Source organism: Ictalurus furcatus, chromosome 16, assembly GCF_023375685.1.
Source record: "Ictalurus furcatus strain D&B chromosome 16, Billie_1.0, whole genome shotgun sequence".
NCBI lineage: Eukaryota > Metazoa > Chordata > Actinopteri > Siluriformes > Ictaluridae > Ictalurus > Ictalurus furcatus.
Genome location: NC_071270.1, coordinates 9,273,199 through 9,290,000, shown reverse-complemented (window position 1 = coordinate 9,290,000; position 16,802 = coordinate 9,273,199). Strand labels below are relative to the sequence as shown.

Below are 16,802 nucleotides of genomic sequence, written 5' to 3'. Positions count from 1 at the left end.
TGAGACCATATCTGAGTCCTAAAAACAAATAGGATAGGCTGTTCCATAACTGTGATGCTTCGTAAGGGAAAACTCTGCCCACTGATGTAGTCTTCATTATTCGAGGTGCCTGCACCTTTTGCTCGAAGCAGGCATGGTGGATCATAAAAGACCAGTCACTCACTCATGTACCGTGGCATGAGACCATTCAATGCTTTGTAAGTTAATAATAGTATTTTATAATCCATGCAGAATTTTACTAGTGCACAGTGGATGTAGTTGTATCTTCTAGAGAAAGAGTAATATAGATTAATTTATATGTCAAAAATAGCAATGGGCCTAGAACAGAGCCTTGTGGAACACTAAACTTTACTTCAGTATGCATCTAAAAACTCATATTATTTGAATCAGTCAAATAAGACCTGAGCCAGGAGAGGGCCATTCCCTTAACTCCAACATTATTTTCTAGTTTATCTAGGAAAATATTAGGATCTATGGTGTCAAAAGCTGCACTTGGGTCAAACAATACAAGCAAGGAAACAACCCTGATCAGAGGCTAGTTCTAGGTCACTTACCGCTTTAACTAGCACTGTGTCAGTACTGTGATGAGGCATAAATCCTGACTGAGAGATTTCATGAATGCTATTTCTATGCAAGTGTCAGCAACTGTTTTACAACCTTTTTGAGGATCTAATTGGACAGCTGACAGGGGACGAGGTTGGTTTTTTTAATTGGGGTTTCATAATTGCTAATTTAAAGCATTTGGGTACATAGCCAGTGCTAAACGGAAAAACTGATTAGTTTTAGAAGAGGTTCAGTTGCTTCTTGTAATACCTGTTTGAAGCAATATGTAGGTAAGGGCTCTAGTGTACAAGTTGATTATTTTGATGAGGAGATTAGTGAAATTAGTTCAGTTTCTTGAAGTGGAGTAAAGCTCATCTGATGTGGTTATATTGTCATCTACATGGTCAATTACAAAATTGTCTGACTTTAATAATCAGAATTTTTGCCTAATATTTTAAATTTTGTCATTGAACAGATTCATAAAATTAATGATTTTGTGTATGCTTCTATGCTGGCCTTACTTCTAGTTAATTTGGCTACAGTATTAAATTATAACCTAGGATTATTTTTGCTGTTTTCTATTAAGGTGGAGAGGTATGTTGATCTAGCAGTGCTAAGAGCCTTTTTATATTTCAGGAGTCTCTCCTTCCATGCAGTTTGCAATACTACCAAGTTAGATTCACGTGTTTTAGTTCTTGAGTGGTCTGTTTTAAGGTGTCTGATCGTTATACCATGGTGATAGTTTTTTCTCTCTAATTGTTTTTCTTTTAAGTGCTACATTATTTAGAGTGTAGTAGAATGTTGACTCTAGGGCTGCGTCCGAAATCACATATTGTGACCGTATGTACTGGCCGTTGAAACAATACCTATTAATCAGTATGTGTGTGTAGTATGACTACAATCCTGGACATACTACATCTGCCATTTTGGCATTGTCATGTGACCTTCAACGTCACCATAAATGCTGAAATCTTAAACGGACCACCAGATTAAAATGCACATCAGCAAGGTCAACTGACTTAGGAATTTAATGTGGGCAGTGTTAACAGGCTGAGGTAAATTCGTTGCCGTTAACTTGGCCAGCTAAGGCATGATGGAGATCACAAAAAAGTTTTCAAACGCTGTGACAACTGTTTTCTTGTTTAAACCTTTAACAAGTTAACAATTTATTCGGGTATTGCTAAACAAGTCCTCTTTATCCAAGGTTTAATACTTAAAAAGAGACTTGCTGTCATCCGCAATCTTTTTTTCTGAGCTTGTCCACACCAGTCCCGTTACATTATGGAAATTTTGACTCGCATAGTGCAAAATCTCTCCGGAAGCAGTATACCATCCGGGTATTTCTCACCTACTGTGAATTCGGACATGCTACGCTTCTGGCATACTGCTTTTTGTCTACTGTTTAGTAGGGTAGTACGCGATTTCAGACACAGCCTAAGTATTTAGTCCCCTGATCAAGTTCTGTGGGTCAAACAGTGATTCAGTCAAGGTAACTGTGGAAGATTATTTATAAAACTATGTTAGGTAGCTGATGTGAATGTAAAGTGGTGCTTGAAAGTGTGTGAACTCTTTATATTTTCTATATATCTGCATAAATATGACATAAAAAAACATCAGTTTAAAAGAACCCAATAAAACAAATGAGACGAAAAATATTATGGTCATTTACTTATTGAGGAAAATTATCCAATATTACATATCTGTGAGTGGTAAAAGTATGTGAACCTTTTCTTTCGGTATCTGGTGTGACCCCCTTGTGCAGCAGTAACTGCAACTAAACATTTCCGTTTACTGTTGAACAGTCCTGCACATCGGCTGAAGGAATTGTAGCCAGATCCTCAGTACAGAACAGTTTAAACTCTGGGTGGCTGGTGAGTTTCCTCACATGAGCTGCTAGCCTTTCACAACATTTCTGTTGGATTAAGGTCAAGACTTTGACTTGGCCATTCCAAAACATTAACTTTATTCTTCTTTAACCAATCTTTGATAGAACGACTTGTGTGTTTAGGTTCCTTCCTTGCTGCATGACCCACTTTCTCTTGACTGCAGAAGGGCAGCAATGTTATTTTTGTAGAGTAGTGGCTTTCTCTTTGCAACCCTGCCATGCACGCCATAGTTGTTCAGTGTTCTCCTGATTAGCCAATATGAGAGGGGTCTTTAGTTGCTTAGAAGTTACCCTGGGTTTCTTTGTGACCTCGTGGATTATTACATGTCTTGCACCTGGAGTGATCTTTGTTGGTCCCCAGTCCTGGGGTAACAATGGTCTTGAATTACCTCCATTTGTACACAATCTGTCTGGCTGTGGATTGGTGGAGTCCAAACTCTTTAGAGATGATTTTGTAACTTTTTCCAGCCTGATGAGCATCAACAACTCTTTTTCTGAGGTCCTCAGAAATCTCCTTTGTTTGTGCCATGATACGCTTCCACAAACGTGTTGTGAAGATGAGACTTTGTTTTATATAAAGAACAAGGATCTATCAGTGTGCTCACTCACAACTGATTGTCATCCCGTTGATTGACAACATCTTACTCTTAATTTCACCTTCAAATGAACTGCTAATCCTAGAGGTTCACATATGTTTGCCACTCACAGGTATGTAATATTGGATGATTTTCCTCAATAAATAAATGGCCAAGTATAATAATTTTATCTCATTTGTTGGGCTCTCTGTCTACTTTTAGGACTAGAAAATCTGAGGTCATATTTATGCAGATATATAGATAATTCTAAACTAGTGCTGCTAGTGCCCATCAAGGCCTAGCTAATTCCATGTGCTGTAAGACAGAGTCTTCTATAACCATAGTGCTCTCCGGCATCTCAGCAGGTGCTTCACTGAGGAGAGCAAACCTGTTAGACACATGAAGTGGAGAGGAGTGGTGCTTCCAGGGGCGAGCCTTGGCGTTAACTTGGGTTTTACTATTGTGCTGCCAAGTTATCATTCATTCGCACTGCTGTGAATGCCAGAGTTGGGAGATTGCTTTAGGCATCAAAACTTTCCCTGAATAAAACTATGCTGCTCTCACTCTCTGCAATCTTCTCTGCAGCATTAGTTAAATAATATACACTTATCACAAGTAAAGCTACTATTGACAATGGAGAAACACATTAAATAAGCTGAATGTTTGCCATGTTAAATGTACCTTAGTTGAAGCTTTGTTGAGATGATTTTAGGCAGATCTGACGATATTGCAAAATCATTGATGGAAAAACAAATAAAACGGTATTGTTTAAACACTGAAACAGGCATGAAATCTAATGATTCTAAAGCAGTAACTCATGTCAGCCATTTGATTGGGACTGCTTCAGTATAGAATTAAGTCACCTGTAAACTAGAAGTAGCCACTATTAAAATACTATCAATAGACATTTGTTTATTTGAAAATAAGTGAGCATGCAAAACAGAATTTGTAGCCACTGTATCCCCCAGGAATGGAAATTTCTCTCCCTTTACATGAAGGATAATGGGATTCTGCTCTGAGGTTATAGAAAGTTTAAGAAATTGTTCACGTACCTGTCCCTCTGCATGTACTATTCTAGTGTCTAGAATTTCTCAGATTACTCACAGTTACACGATGGGGTGGCCAAGGGTACTGAGGTGGTGAAAAGCAGTGCTGATTTTCTTCTTCTTTCTTCATCCTTCTGTTGATTTGGTAAGTTTCTAGCAATATGTCCATAACTGCCACAGTTATTTTATTGGATGTTTTGCCCATTTTATCTGATCCCTGCATCGTGGTATTTATTGCGATATTCCCCCCTTTCTTATCCCCTACTCCTGGTCTGATGCCTCCTTGATAAAAGGCAGGCTGCTGGAGAGAGGCAGCCTGCCTTTTATCTAGCTGACACTGCAGACCAATGTTGCCAACTTGGTGACTTTTCAGACCTCTTTAGTGACTTTTTTTTTTGTTGTTGTTGCAAAAAAAGCATCTAGCGACAAATCTAGCGACTTTTTGGAGAAACCTTAGCAACTTTCCAAATGTCGCCAGTACTGTCCCACAAGCACGAGGTCTAGCTTTCCTGCTACACTCACACCTCTCTCTGCTTCTTCTCTGTTCAGTGAGTGAGTTAGAGACGGAGGTTTAAGTGTCATGACTAACGAGACGTGCCCTTTGTCCAAATTTACATAATTCGTATGCAAATGTTTTTATAATGCAAGATGAATGGAATGCAACGTGTTTTACATGTAAAATAGTACGTTATTACAACCTAGTTCTCTTGATCAAAGTAGCTATAGTGTTCAGAAACATGTTTGATCAGTTATGTTCCATACCCGTCCGTTATATAGTTTTATAAAAGTATAAGTATTATAGAAGTTATTTTAAAAAATCATAAAAGTTATGGAAAGTAATTACAAAAGTTAAAAAGCAAAAAAAGGTCTATCTATATTCATCTATCTATCAAAAAACAAATTATAGATTAGGTTATATATAGATAGATTTGATATAAAATAGACAATCATTATTCCTGAATTAGTGGATAAATTGTTAAACAGTTTACAGTCCCCTTTGAAACTATTGGAACAGCAAGGCCAATTCATTTGCTTGTGCTATACACCAAAGACATTTGGGTTTGAGATCAAAAGATTGATATGAGACAAAAGTTTAGGATTTCAGTCTTTATTTGCTGGTATTTGCATCTAGATGTGTTAAACAAGATAAAACAGAACCTTTTATGTCAGACCACCCAATTTTAGCTGAGCACAAATATAGGAACAGAAGTCTTAAAGTAAATTAAAGCAAATAACACTTAATATTTGGTTGCATACCCCCTGCTTGTAATAACTACATAAAACCTCACTGGCAGCACCAAATTGTTGGTTTCTTCTTTATTGATGCTTTTTCTGCAGTCTCTTTTAGTAGTTTTCGGGGGTTTCTCCCTACAGGCCCTTCAGGAGGTGAAATGTATACTCAGTTGGGTTAAGGTCTGGTGATTGACTTGGCCAGTCTAAAACCTTCCACTTTTTCCTTCTGATGAAGTCCTATTGAGCTGGCAGTGTGTTTTGGATCATTGTCTTACTAAAGTTCCTTCCGATTGATTTGGATGCATTTCTCTGCAACTTGGCAGACAGAATGTTCCTGACAAAAATGTCTGAAGTATTTCTGCTGCTACCATCATGAGTTACATCATCAGTAAAGATTAGTGAGCCTGTTCCAGAAGCAGCCCAAGCCATGACAATACCTCCACCATGTTTTACAGATGAGTTGTATGTTTTGGATCATGAGCAGATCCTTTCTTTCTCCACACTTTAGCCTTTCCAAGACTTCTGTAGAGGTTAATCTTGGGTCCAGAACTTTTGTCTCTGATCTCTGTATTTCATTGCGAATTCCAATCCGGCTTTCTGATTCTTATTACTCATGAGTGGGTTGTATCTTGTGTATCTCCTTCTTCAAACAGTGGATTGTTATACCTTCACCCCTGCCCTGTGGAAGTTGTTTTTGAACATTCACTGAATGTTGTTTTTGGGTTCAATATTTGTCATCAGCCGTTGTTTTCCTTGGCTGACCCGTTGTGTCTGTTGCTCAGTACACCAGTGGCTTCTTTGTTTTTCAGGACATTCCAAATTGCTGTATTGGCTACGCCCAATTTTTGTGCAGTGCCAGTGACTGATTTTCCCTCTTTCTCAGCTTCAAAATGGCTTGCTTTTCTCCCATAGACAGCTACCTGATTTTCATGTTTGCTTATCTTTTTTTTTTTTTTTTAAACAAAAAATGCAGTCTTCACAGGTGACACTGAAAGCTAAACCCAGTAGTAGATGTTCAGAGCTATTTATTGATCAAACAATCACAATCTAACAGGACACACCTGAGTAACAAGAAACACGTGTCAGTCTCATGTTCCAATATTTGTGCTCACCTACAAACACTTGGTCTGATACAAAATGTACTAAGTTCTATGTTGTTTAACACATCTACATATATACACCAGGAAATAAAAGCTGAAATTCTAAGCTCTCTTCTCATATTCATCTTTTGATCTCAAACCAAAATGTCTTCAGTCTACAGCAAAAAGAAAATAAATTTAATAAATCCAATAGTTTCAGAGGGGACTTTATTTACTGGTTGCAGAGACAGTTACACAAGCTTGCAAACCCTCATTCAGCATCCTTCAACATCAAGACATACAATTCAAAGTCTATTCCTACTCAGCACCCTTACCAACTGAGTAGTAGTAGTACAAATGGCTACTTATTGATCATTGATAAACACAGGTTTATCCAAAAAAAAAAAAAAAACCCCACCAAAAAACACAGGTGTGCAGCAATTATTGCCACCCTTTTAGTCAATACTACCACCATATTTAACCATGGGAATGAGATACTTTTCCATATGGCTACCTCTCTGTGTGTGCCAAAACCACCTCTGGTGTTTATTGACAAAAAGTTCTATTTTGGGTTCATCTGACCATAGAACCCGATCTCATTTGAAGTTCCAGTAGTGTCTGGCAAACTGAAGATGCTTTAGTTTGTTTTTGGGTGAGAGTAGAGGCTCTTTTCTTGAAACCCTTTCAAACAACTTGTGGTGATGTAGGTGACTTCGGATTGTAGTTTTGGAGAATTTCTGACCCTGAGATGCAACTAGCTTTTGCAGTTCTCCAGCTGTGGTCCTTGGAGATTTTTTGGCCACTCAAACCATCCTCTTCAGTGTGTTGGGACAATATAGACACGCGTCCAATTCCAGGTTGATTCATAACATTTCCAGTTGACTGTAACTTCTTAATTTTTGCCCTGATGGTGAAAATAGGCATGTTCAATGCTTGTGCTATTTTCTTATAGCCACTTCCAATTTTGTGAAGCTCAACAACCTTGCACATCACAGCGATATTCCTTGGTTTTATCCATTGTTATAAATGACTAAGGGAATTTGGCCTGTGTTATACCCCTGTGAAATAGGAAGTCATGGTTGAACAATTTCCTGCTCCTAGTCACCCAGGTGTTCTAATAAAAAATTTAAAATATCAATGGGAATATACTTCAAATATATTTTTCTTATATGAATTCATAGGGGTGGCAATAATTGTTGCACACCTATATTTAACAAAGATATTTTTATAAACAAAATTGTTATATATTAATATGGATATCCATGAGAGCAGAGTATTTGCACAAAACTTGAAAGACCTATACAGGACAAGATTCGGAGTTCAAATGCAAGGTCCGGGGCCTAGTTATACATAAGGGGTGGAGCTAAGGTCATATTTCCTGATCTACGTGCATTGAACAAATTGGAACATAGCACCTGTGGTGGCAGACCACCAAATTTTTGGTGAGCAAAATTATTGGAACTGGAGTCTTAAAGTAAATGAAAAATAAATACTATTTGATATTTGGTCACCCACGTACAATAACTGCATCAAACTGGTGAGTGACTGACATCACCAAACTGTTGCATTCTTCTTGTGATGCTTTTCCAGTACAATAACTGCATCAAACTGGTGAGTCACTGACATCACCAATGTGCTGCATTCTTCTTGTGATGCTTTTCCAGTTTTTTACCACAGTTTGTTTTTGGGGGTTTCTCCCTTCAGTCTCCTCTTCAGCAGTCAGTCTAAAATCTTCTACATTTTTCACTTGACAAAGTCCTTTGTTGTGCTGGCCATTGTCTTGATGCATGATGAAGTTCTTTTCAATTAAATTGGATGCATTTATTTGTACGTTGGCAGACAATGTTTCTGTTCATTTCTGATTTCATTCTGCTGCTACCATTGAGTTACATCAATTATTGCACATGCACCTGTGGAACAGTCCTTAATTCAGTAACAGTTTACAGGTGGTAGGCAATTAAGGTCACAGTTACAATAACTTAGGACACTAAAGAGACCTTTCTGCTGACTCTCAAAAACACCAGAAAAAGATGCCTAGGTGCCTGCTCACCTGCATGAACATGCCACAAGGCCTGCTGCAGGGAGGCATGAGTACTGCAGATGTGGCCAGTGCAATACTGAATTGCAAGAACTGCAATGTCTGTAATGTAATATGCCTAAGACAGTGCTACAGGGAGACAGAAAGGATGGCTGATTGTCCTTGCAATGGAAAATTACCATGCCTTGGTCAAAGAGTGGGGTAACATCTCACAGCAAGAACTGACAAATCTGGTGCAGTCTATGAGGATGAGATGCACTGTAGTACTTAAAGCAGCTGGTTGCTATGCAAGATACTGACACTTACTTTTGATATTGAACCCCCCGTTCATGGAGTCATCATTCCATCTCTGTTCGTCAAATGTCTGTGAAACTTGTTTAGTTTATGCCTCAGTTGTTGAATGTTTTTATGTTAATACAAATATTTACACGTTAAGAAATGTGCTGGAAATAAAAGCAGCTGGGTGTGAGGATATTTTTTTTGCTGAGTATAGTTTTCTGGGAAAGTTTTCAAATATTGAATTTTGTCTTGTAGTAATTTTATTTATTCATATTTAGTTGGAATCTTAATCCCTAATATATTTAAATGAGAATTTTTGTTGGTAGCTTGGGTCATTTATTAGTAAAGTAACCATAACTATCCCAGAACTGGGATATATTCTCACATTATAAACTGCCACCATGTTTACAGCATGTAAACATGCCTGTCTATGATCATTTTTAGAAATATTTTCCTTTACAGTATGTCAGAACTATAGAAGTTCCTTTTCCTTCACAGAGGGAAGTGTCCATTGCACTCCAGTCCTTGTCGCCTGATCGTGAGCCAGGGACAGGGGGCACCATAAAAACTCTGAGTGCCTCAGTTAGTGCACTATCTGTGTAAGTGTTTAATAAAGAATCAACATTCAGGTAGAAGTTACTCATTGCTCAGGTTTCATTTTATTTTAATTATTGTACTGTGGCAAACAGAGACTTGACACATACATTTTAAAAAGGATCTTTAACTTGTTGAATGTTAATGTTACTTTTTTTGTTGAAAAAAAAAAATGATCGTGTCATCATTCGTATTTTTGTTTTTCAATTTTGAAACCAAAAACGAATGAACACCACGTACACTGACCGAGATAGCATTCCTCTTATTCCACAGCATTTTGTCAATGATTCCAATTTGTTTTGTTTTTTTATTAATGGCCATTGCTTTTTAACTGTTTATAATTACATTCAATGTTATGCAAAGATACTTGCTACTATAGAAAATTAATCAGCACCTTCTGATTTGAGAATTTAACTATGCTGTGGTGCAATCGATACACAAGCTCTGTTGAAAGAAAAGGGATTGACTATCATTTGGGTGTGACGGCATAGCTTTCGCCACATGTATGCTGCTTAAAATGCCAGCACCTCAATGTAAAATACCTTCCCATGTCCCTGGCTAATCCTGTAGATATTCTTTTTTTTCATGCCCACTCTGCTTCTGCTAACTATAAAAGTATGAAATACAATGTAATATTAAGCCCTCCAGAATTATTGGCATCCTTCATGAAAATGAGCAAAAATTAATATATAAACAGGTCATATGTGATTGTTGATATTTTAAGCTCAGGCATAAAAGGACGTCATATAGTTTTATTCAAAAACCTAAAAAAAAATTAATTCATGAAATACAACAGCAAATTAGGAAGTAACATCAAAACCAGAAAGACAGAAACATGCCAACGTTAAATCAAAATGGGTCTTAATCAGATGCTTAGAACCTATTGGACACACAAGGAATAATAATTTTTAATTAATTCATTTTACCTCTGTCCACAATGGATTTGAAAGGAAGCAAGGGGTTTAACAAAAATATTGCATTAACCTTTTAGGACCGTGGTGACAAGTCTTATCCGGGCTAGTGTGGGTGCAGATTTTCATTCCAATCAAGCCACACCTGTTTAATCAGTTGATCTTGGCTTTCAACTCATACTTATTCAATTCATACACTTTGGCCTCACTCTAGCACATATGAAGTTAGATGCAGGTGGCCTTTTCGGATCTGATGACAAGAGGCGTAAGGATACTACCATATCAGGACAACTGGCTCATGTGTACCTCCACCAGGGAGTAGACCACCCAACATACCTTCACCCATTGCGGCAACTGCATAGGTCTATGCTGGGAATTGAATATATATATATATATATATATATATATATATATATATATATATATATATATATATATATATATATATATTCATGTTTTAAGAATGTTTTAAGAATTGGTACTTCCTTAAATACTGTAATATTATACAGAGATATATTATTTTGCACATGTATTGCAATGAACAGTCTAGCCTAAAAAAAAGCTAGAAATTTAATTTGTAGCCTCTGTATGGCTGTTAATTGTAGTGCCATTTCATGTGCTATTTGCTGCACAAATAAAGCAGCCTACAATAGTGATGGCCTGAATTTTTTTTTTTTTGCTAAAACTATGGAATGATGATTAGCTGACTACTTTTTTGGACTAGTAAAAAATTACTTGTCGTGCAGTCCTGGTGTCCAGTCATGGTGTCCAGTCATGTTTATTGCAAAATATTTATTTCATGCTTTTTTGACCATTTCTGTGTTGGTTTGTAAATATGGTTAGCTTGTCAACTTTTTGAATGCTCTCTCTACAGCCACATCTGAACATTTTAGTACTGGGAATTTCATGATGACCAGCCACAAAATAGCCCGAAAGCATTAATGTTACACACTGTAAAATATGGTAGTGCATCAAGTTTATAAATTATAAAATTATTAAAATATTCCTTAGGGGTGTCAGTGCTTTTGACAGATTTGAGTGAAAATACAATTATAGTACCAGTTCTATTTTTTTAAAAGATATAGTGTGTCCTGTTTTTTGAGTAGAAATCTTAAATTGTGTGTAAATGTTTATTTGTACAATTGTTTTTGCTCTTTTTTTTTTAAGAAGGGTGCCAATAATTCTGGAGGTCACGCTGTTTCAATCCTAACACATTTTTGGTCATATATCTGTAAATGCAGTTAAGCAATTTTATAACTTGTTATAAATAAGGTGTCTTATGTGGATATTATGCATGTGACCTGAACCTTCCTAATGTACTTTCAGAAAATGGAATGCTGTTGAGGCTCGCAGTCTTCGTGTATCAGTAGGCTCATTTTTAGATCACTTGGCACTTGTAATGGAAACTATCGATGCATTTGGACAACCAGCTCTACAGTACAACTAATGGAACTTCCTGACAGAAAATTTGCCCAGATTACGTTCATTTATCTGGGACTCATTTAAATCTGTGCTATTTAAAAATATTGTATTGTTTATGTAATAAAAATCTAAGTACTTTGACCAGTGTTGAAAGTAAATTGTGGAGGAAAAAACTTAACCTATTTTTTTTAAAAATCTGTGGATGCACTCTACATTTAAATTTGGGTTGGTTGAGTAACTACTGGACAGAATGTAACATCTAGTTAATCTAGCCAAGCAAGATGTGATTTAATACACAATCAGGCAAACAAATAAATAACTGATATGTGCATATAAACACACTTGAGGTTTGAACATTACATAAATATTTCATAATACATTTCATCATATTTCTTTCTACCCAAGACAAAAAATAGTAATAAATGTTACCAGTTAACATTAAAAAAGTAACCAGTCTGTGGGGTGAAAGAACAATTAAATGTTTGGTAACATCAGGCATTTTCTTTCAGAATTCTAGTTTTTCTAGGATAAGTGCTAAATAATAATACCCCTACATTTAAACTAAACTTAAACTATTAATGTTATATGTACTTGTGCAAAACAGAGACACGATTTCAGTATCAATGTATGAAGTGACGAATAGAGTTAAGATACTGAATATATAGTGGTGCTTGAAAGTTTGTGAACCCTTTAGATGTTCTACATATTTCTACATAAATATGATATGAAAAAAAATCATCAGATTGTCAGAAGTCCTAAAAGTAGACAAAGAGAACCCAATTTTTATATATATATATATATATAAAATATATATATATATATATATATATATATATAAAAAAAATATATATATATATATATATAAAAAATATATATATATATATATAAAAATATATATATATATATATAAAAATATATATATATATATATATATATATATATATATAAAAATATATATATTAGAGCTGCAACAGCTAATTGATAATAAGCGGCAGGGGGGTACATTTACTCACTACATTAGTTCTGTTCTGAAAACATGCATTGGAGAGTAAATACTAAGGTTGTGTCCCGAATGACGTAATATACACTTACACTACGCAATGTGTACTCTACTGTCTAGTGTATGAATTTTAAAAAGTTAATGTCGTCTCAAATGGAACACTAGCGGTTTTCTTATTAACCGGAAGTATAAGCCGCATCCTAGTCAACGGCGCATGATGTCATGCACGCGTAATGTCACGCCGCCCGCTTTAGCAGATACCCAGAGTCACCAACAATGACTTTCTTCGGTTTACTGTTTATATGCTTAGTTATATACCTTGTTTATTTTATATATAAGTATTTATGCATTATTTTCTATTGATACACAAAAAGCACTGAATTAAACTACAGTCCTAAATTAATAATATATATTTCGGTGTGTGTGTCTGTGTGTATTGGGTTCTTTTCAGTCTTATATAATTGGACAAACAGTTGTGTACAGTTGTAGTCTGAAGTTTATATTTGTAACATTCAGTTTGTGAATTATATTTTAAACAAACGAAAAAATGGTGCTGAAAGTTTACCCCCCATCCGAGTAATCGAAAAATAATCTGCCAACTAATCAATTATGAAAATAATCATTAGTTGTAGTCCTTTTATATTATGTGTGTGTATGTGTGTATATATATATTTTATGTATATATATATATATATATATATATATATATATATATATATATATATATTATATTATATATATATATATTATATAGATTATATATATTATATATATATTATATTATATATATATATATTATATAGATTATATATATTATATATATAATATATATATATATATATAATATATATATATATATATATAATATATATATATATATAATATATATATATATAATATATATATATATATAATATATATATATATAATATATATATATATATAATATATATATATATATATATATATATATAATGTATAATATATTATATATTATATATATAATATATATAATATATATATATATAAAATATATATATAATATATATAATATATATAAAATATATTATATATATATATATATATATATATATATATATATATATATATATATATATATATATAAGCCGATTATATTCTGTCAATAAAAATTGTGCGGAAAAACACATTGATTTTGTAAAGATGTCGTCTCTTGTGTGGAATGACAACAATACTGCGGTTTGTAAGCTCTGCAACGCTATAATTTTACACCGGAAGTGAGCAGCAGTCAAGCGGGAGTTTCGGCGTTGAGTATAATTTTTTTCCCCCCACACTACTTGCATACTGGTCGCACTGGATTAAAGCACCAGTACACGGTTCAAAGATTTAAATAAAGTTGGTTGACAAAAAAATATATATTGCACAGAAAAATATATTTGTAGAGTAGTGTTTCATATCCAGTTAATGTTAATGAATTAATATCATCAAAAACAAAGTTTATATTAGGCCTATATATTACCAGTTTGATATTCAGTGATGAAGTACAAATGCTTTTGTTTGTGGTGAGTGACAGGCGGCTTTTTAGAATTCAGTCACTTAATTTTGTTAATATGAATTAATAACATTCAATAAGTTAAGAAATCTTACTTTAATCTTCAGAATGTATAATGTGTTAATGTTAATTTGAGTAATGTGTTTTGTGTTTATGGGACCAATTACTGTGAAACAACTTGTTGAAATGGGAGAATATAGTTTTTTATACGATACAGATTATTGGCCGATACATCAGTGCATCTCATTACTATATATATATATATATATATATATATATATATATATATATATATATATATATATATATATATATATATATATGCACGCCACCTGTTTGGAGCTGTTTGGCAGCAAAGAGGTTTTAGAAAAATTGATGTAATGCCAGTTTGACATGGTGAAGAAATAGTTTAATGGATTTCTGCCATGATGCATCCTAGGCAGCTAGTAATTATTAAATGTTAGGAACACAAACAAGCAACGATTTTGTTATCAAAAATAATAATGCTGCAGATATGGAGGCCAAGAAGGCCTCAGGCTGCCAAGTAGCAGTGATGGCACCAATGGTTCTTATTCAGCATCAACCTAGTGTAGACGACATCGTCCACAAACACCACCAGGCTTATGAAAGAGCAGTGTGGTTACAGAGCATTGAGACTAGAGATGAAATGGCATATGAAGGACATATGATTGTACCTACTGAACTTCTCACTATGCTCAGTTCATATGCTTATGGTTTTGACCATGCCGCAAGTGGGGGGGGGGGGGGGGGGGGGGGCATTATGAGATCGATAAAACAGCAAGGGTACTGGTCTCCATTGAAGCACTTGGTGATTTACTACGTAGACATGGTGAAAAAAAAAAGATACGTGCCAGTGGTGATGGACTGTTTTAGCAGATGGGTGGAAGCAACAGACCAAGCTGCAGGAACAGTGATTAAACTTTTAGACCAGAGAGATAATTCCCATGTTTGGCATACCATCTTAGATTAGCTCTGACAACAGCTCAGCGTTTTTTCAAAAAACAGTGAAAACGGTGTTACAGCAACTGAGATAAACCCTGAGAGGGTGATAAACCCTCAGTCACAGGGAATGGTGGAAAGGGTGAATGGTACCCTTAAGACTAAACTTAACATAATTTGTGCTGACACTAAACTCAATTGGGTAGATGCTCTACCTGTTGCACTAATGAGCCATCACATGCAGACTAACAGAAATATGCATCTAGCACCACATGAAATGCTTACGGGTTGACCCACGCCTGTTCCATATCTTAGAGGTCCTTATGAAGGACTGCCGCTGGAGCAATTGAAGCTGCTATATATGAAGCCATCTATTCACAGGAAAAGCGCAGGGGACCAAAAGAGGAGACAGAAGTTCCTTGTCCAGTGGCTCCTGGAGAACAGGTGTACCTAAGGGTGTTCAGGAGAAAGTGGAACGAGCCTAGAAGGGAAGGGCTACACAAGGTGGTTGGCCCCCTACACCAGATTGGTTCCCAAACAGAAGCAGAAGAATGGATTCAAGTTACGCAAGTGAGGACATAGAAGTAGTTTGATGAGCCATGCCCTGGGTGTAAGTGCTAGCCTAACCTCTCCCCAAGGGTGACCCCATGTGATAACGCAAAGTATCTGGGTTGAAGAAAGACATTGCTGGTGCACCCAATGTGAAAAAGAAATGTTTATTTTATTTTTAATTTTCTTCTTATTTTCTATTAACTGTAATTGGTTTTGTTGATTAGAGGCAGGGTGATTACTGTCTGACTTATTATTGTAATCAAAATGAGAAACTATTTTGTACTCATGCTTTATTGATTTATGCCTGTATCAACTATATGGGCTTAATCAATTTTGTACTCTACATAACTGTGACAACCATGTGCGCTGAAGCAAATGCATGCTCATGCTTATAAACACAATGTTTGATTTTTTTTTATGGTCAGGAAAAAGGGAGAATATTTTACTACTTCCTAGTCAAAGGTGGAGGGAGATGCTTGGTTCTGTGGTCATTAAGAGAGGGGTTTCAGGATTTGGTCATAGATAGATGGTTGACGTGTTCATACAGAGATCACTAGTTAGTGTAACACGAAGGGACTGGCTTGTGAGATTACTCTCTTGATGATAGGTGGGACTTACTAAGACCTGGGGGGGGGGGGGGGGGGTATATAGAACATATTATTCAAGCATACTCTAATAATCAATGAGATATGACCAATATGTATAATCAACACTTAGAAGCATAATCTAAAAGCACAGAATACATTCTAATCAGACTATATTCTAAAGCCTCTGGTATACTTTGTTTTTTTTTTTTATGCCTACGCTAGCGTATGTGCACAGTCATATGCATAGCCTTTCAAAGTATAGTCCACATGTACACGTACACAGAAGTCAACGCATGTGCATTGCAACAACTTGCACTACCCCTTTTGGCCTACAAGAGTCAGTGCAGAGCAGTAAAGAAGTCTTATGGCAACGAAGAACCAAAACAACATGAAGAACAGGGCTTAAGCAATCTCTCACCATGATTAGCACCCATATACAAATCTTTATACTCTTTAAGGTTAGAATTATACAAATGTGGGTACTTTCCAACATGCACTCGTTTCAGTCGCTCCCATTTATTCTTTGACTACCTTGAGAATCAAAGGCCCTGGGGCACTGTTGCCACC

At 35.5% G+C, this 16,802-nt stretch overlaps 1 protein-coding gene across 1 annotated transcript in view; it reads left to right on the top strand.

Moving 5' to 3' along the window:
- The window catches only part of LOC128620523 (EKC/KEOPS complex subunit Lage3), a 19,634-nt gene extending 7,262 nt beyond the window's left edge, over positions 1-12,372 (top strand). The window contains exons 2-3 of the mRNA XM_053645591.1: positions 9,149-9,277; positions 11,510-12,372. Coding sequence (XP_053501566.1) covers positions 9,149-9,277; positions 11,510-11,630 — 250 coding nt within the window. The 3' untranslated portion in view covers positions 11,631-12,372. The remainder of the gene's footprint in view (positions 1-9,148; positions 9,278-11,509) is intronic.
- Positions 12,373-16,802: the final 4,430 nt, after the last annotated feature.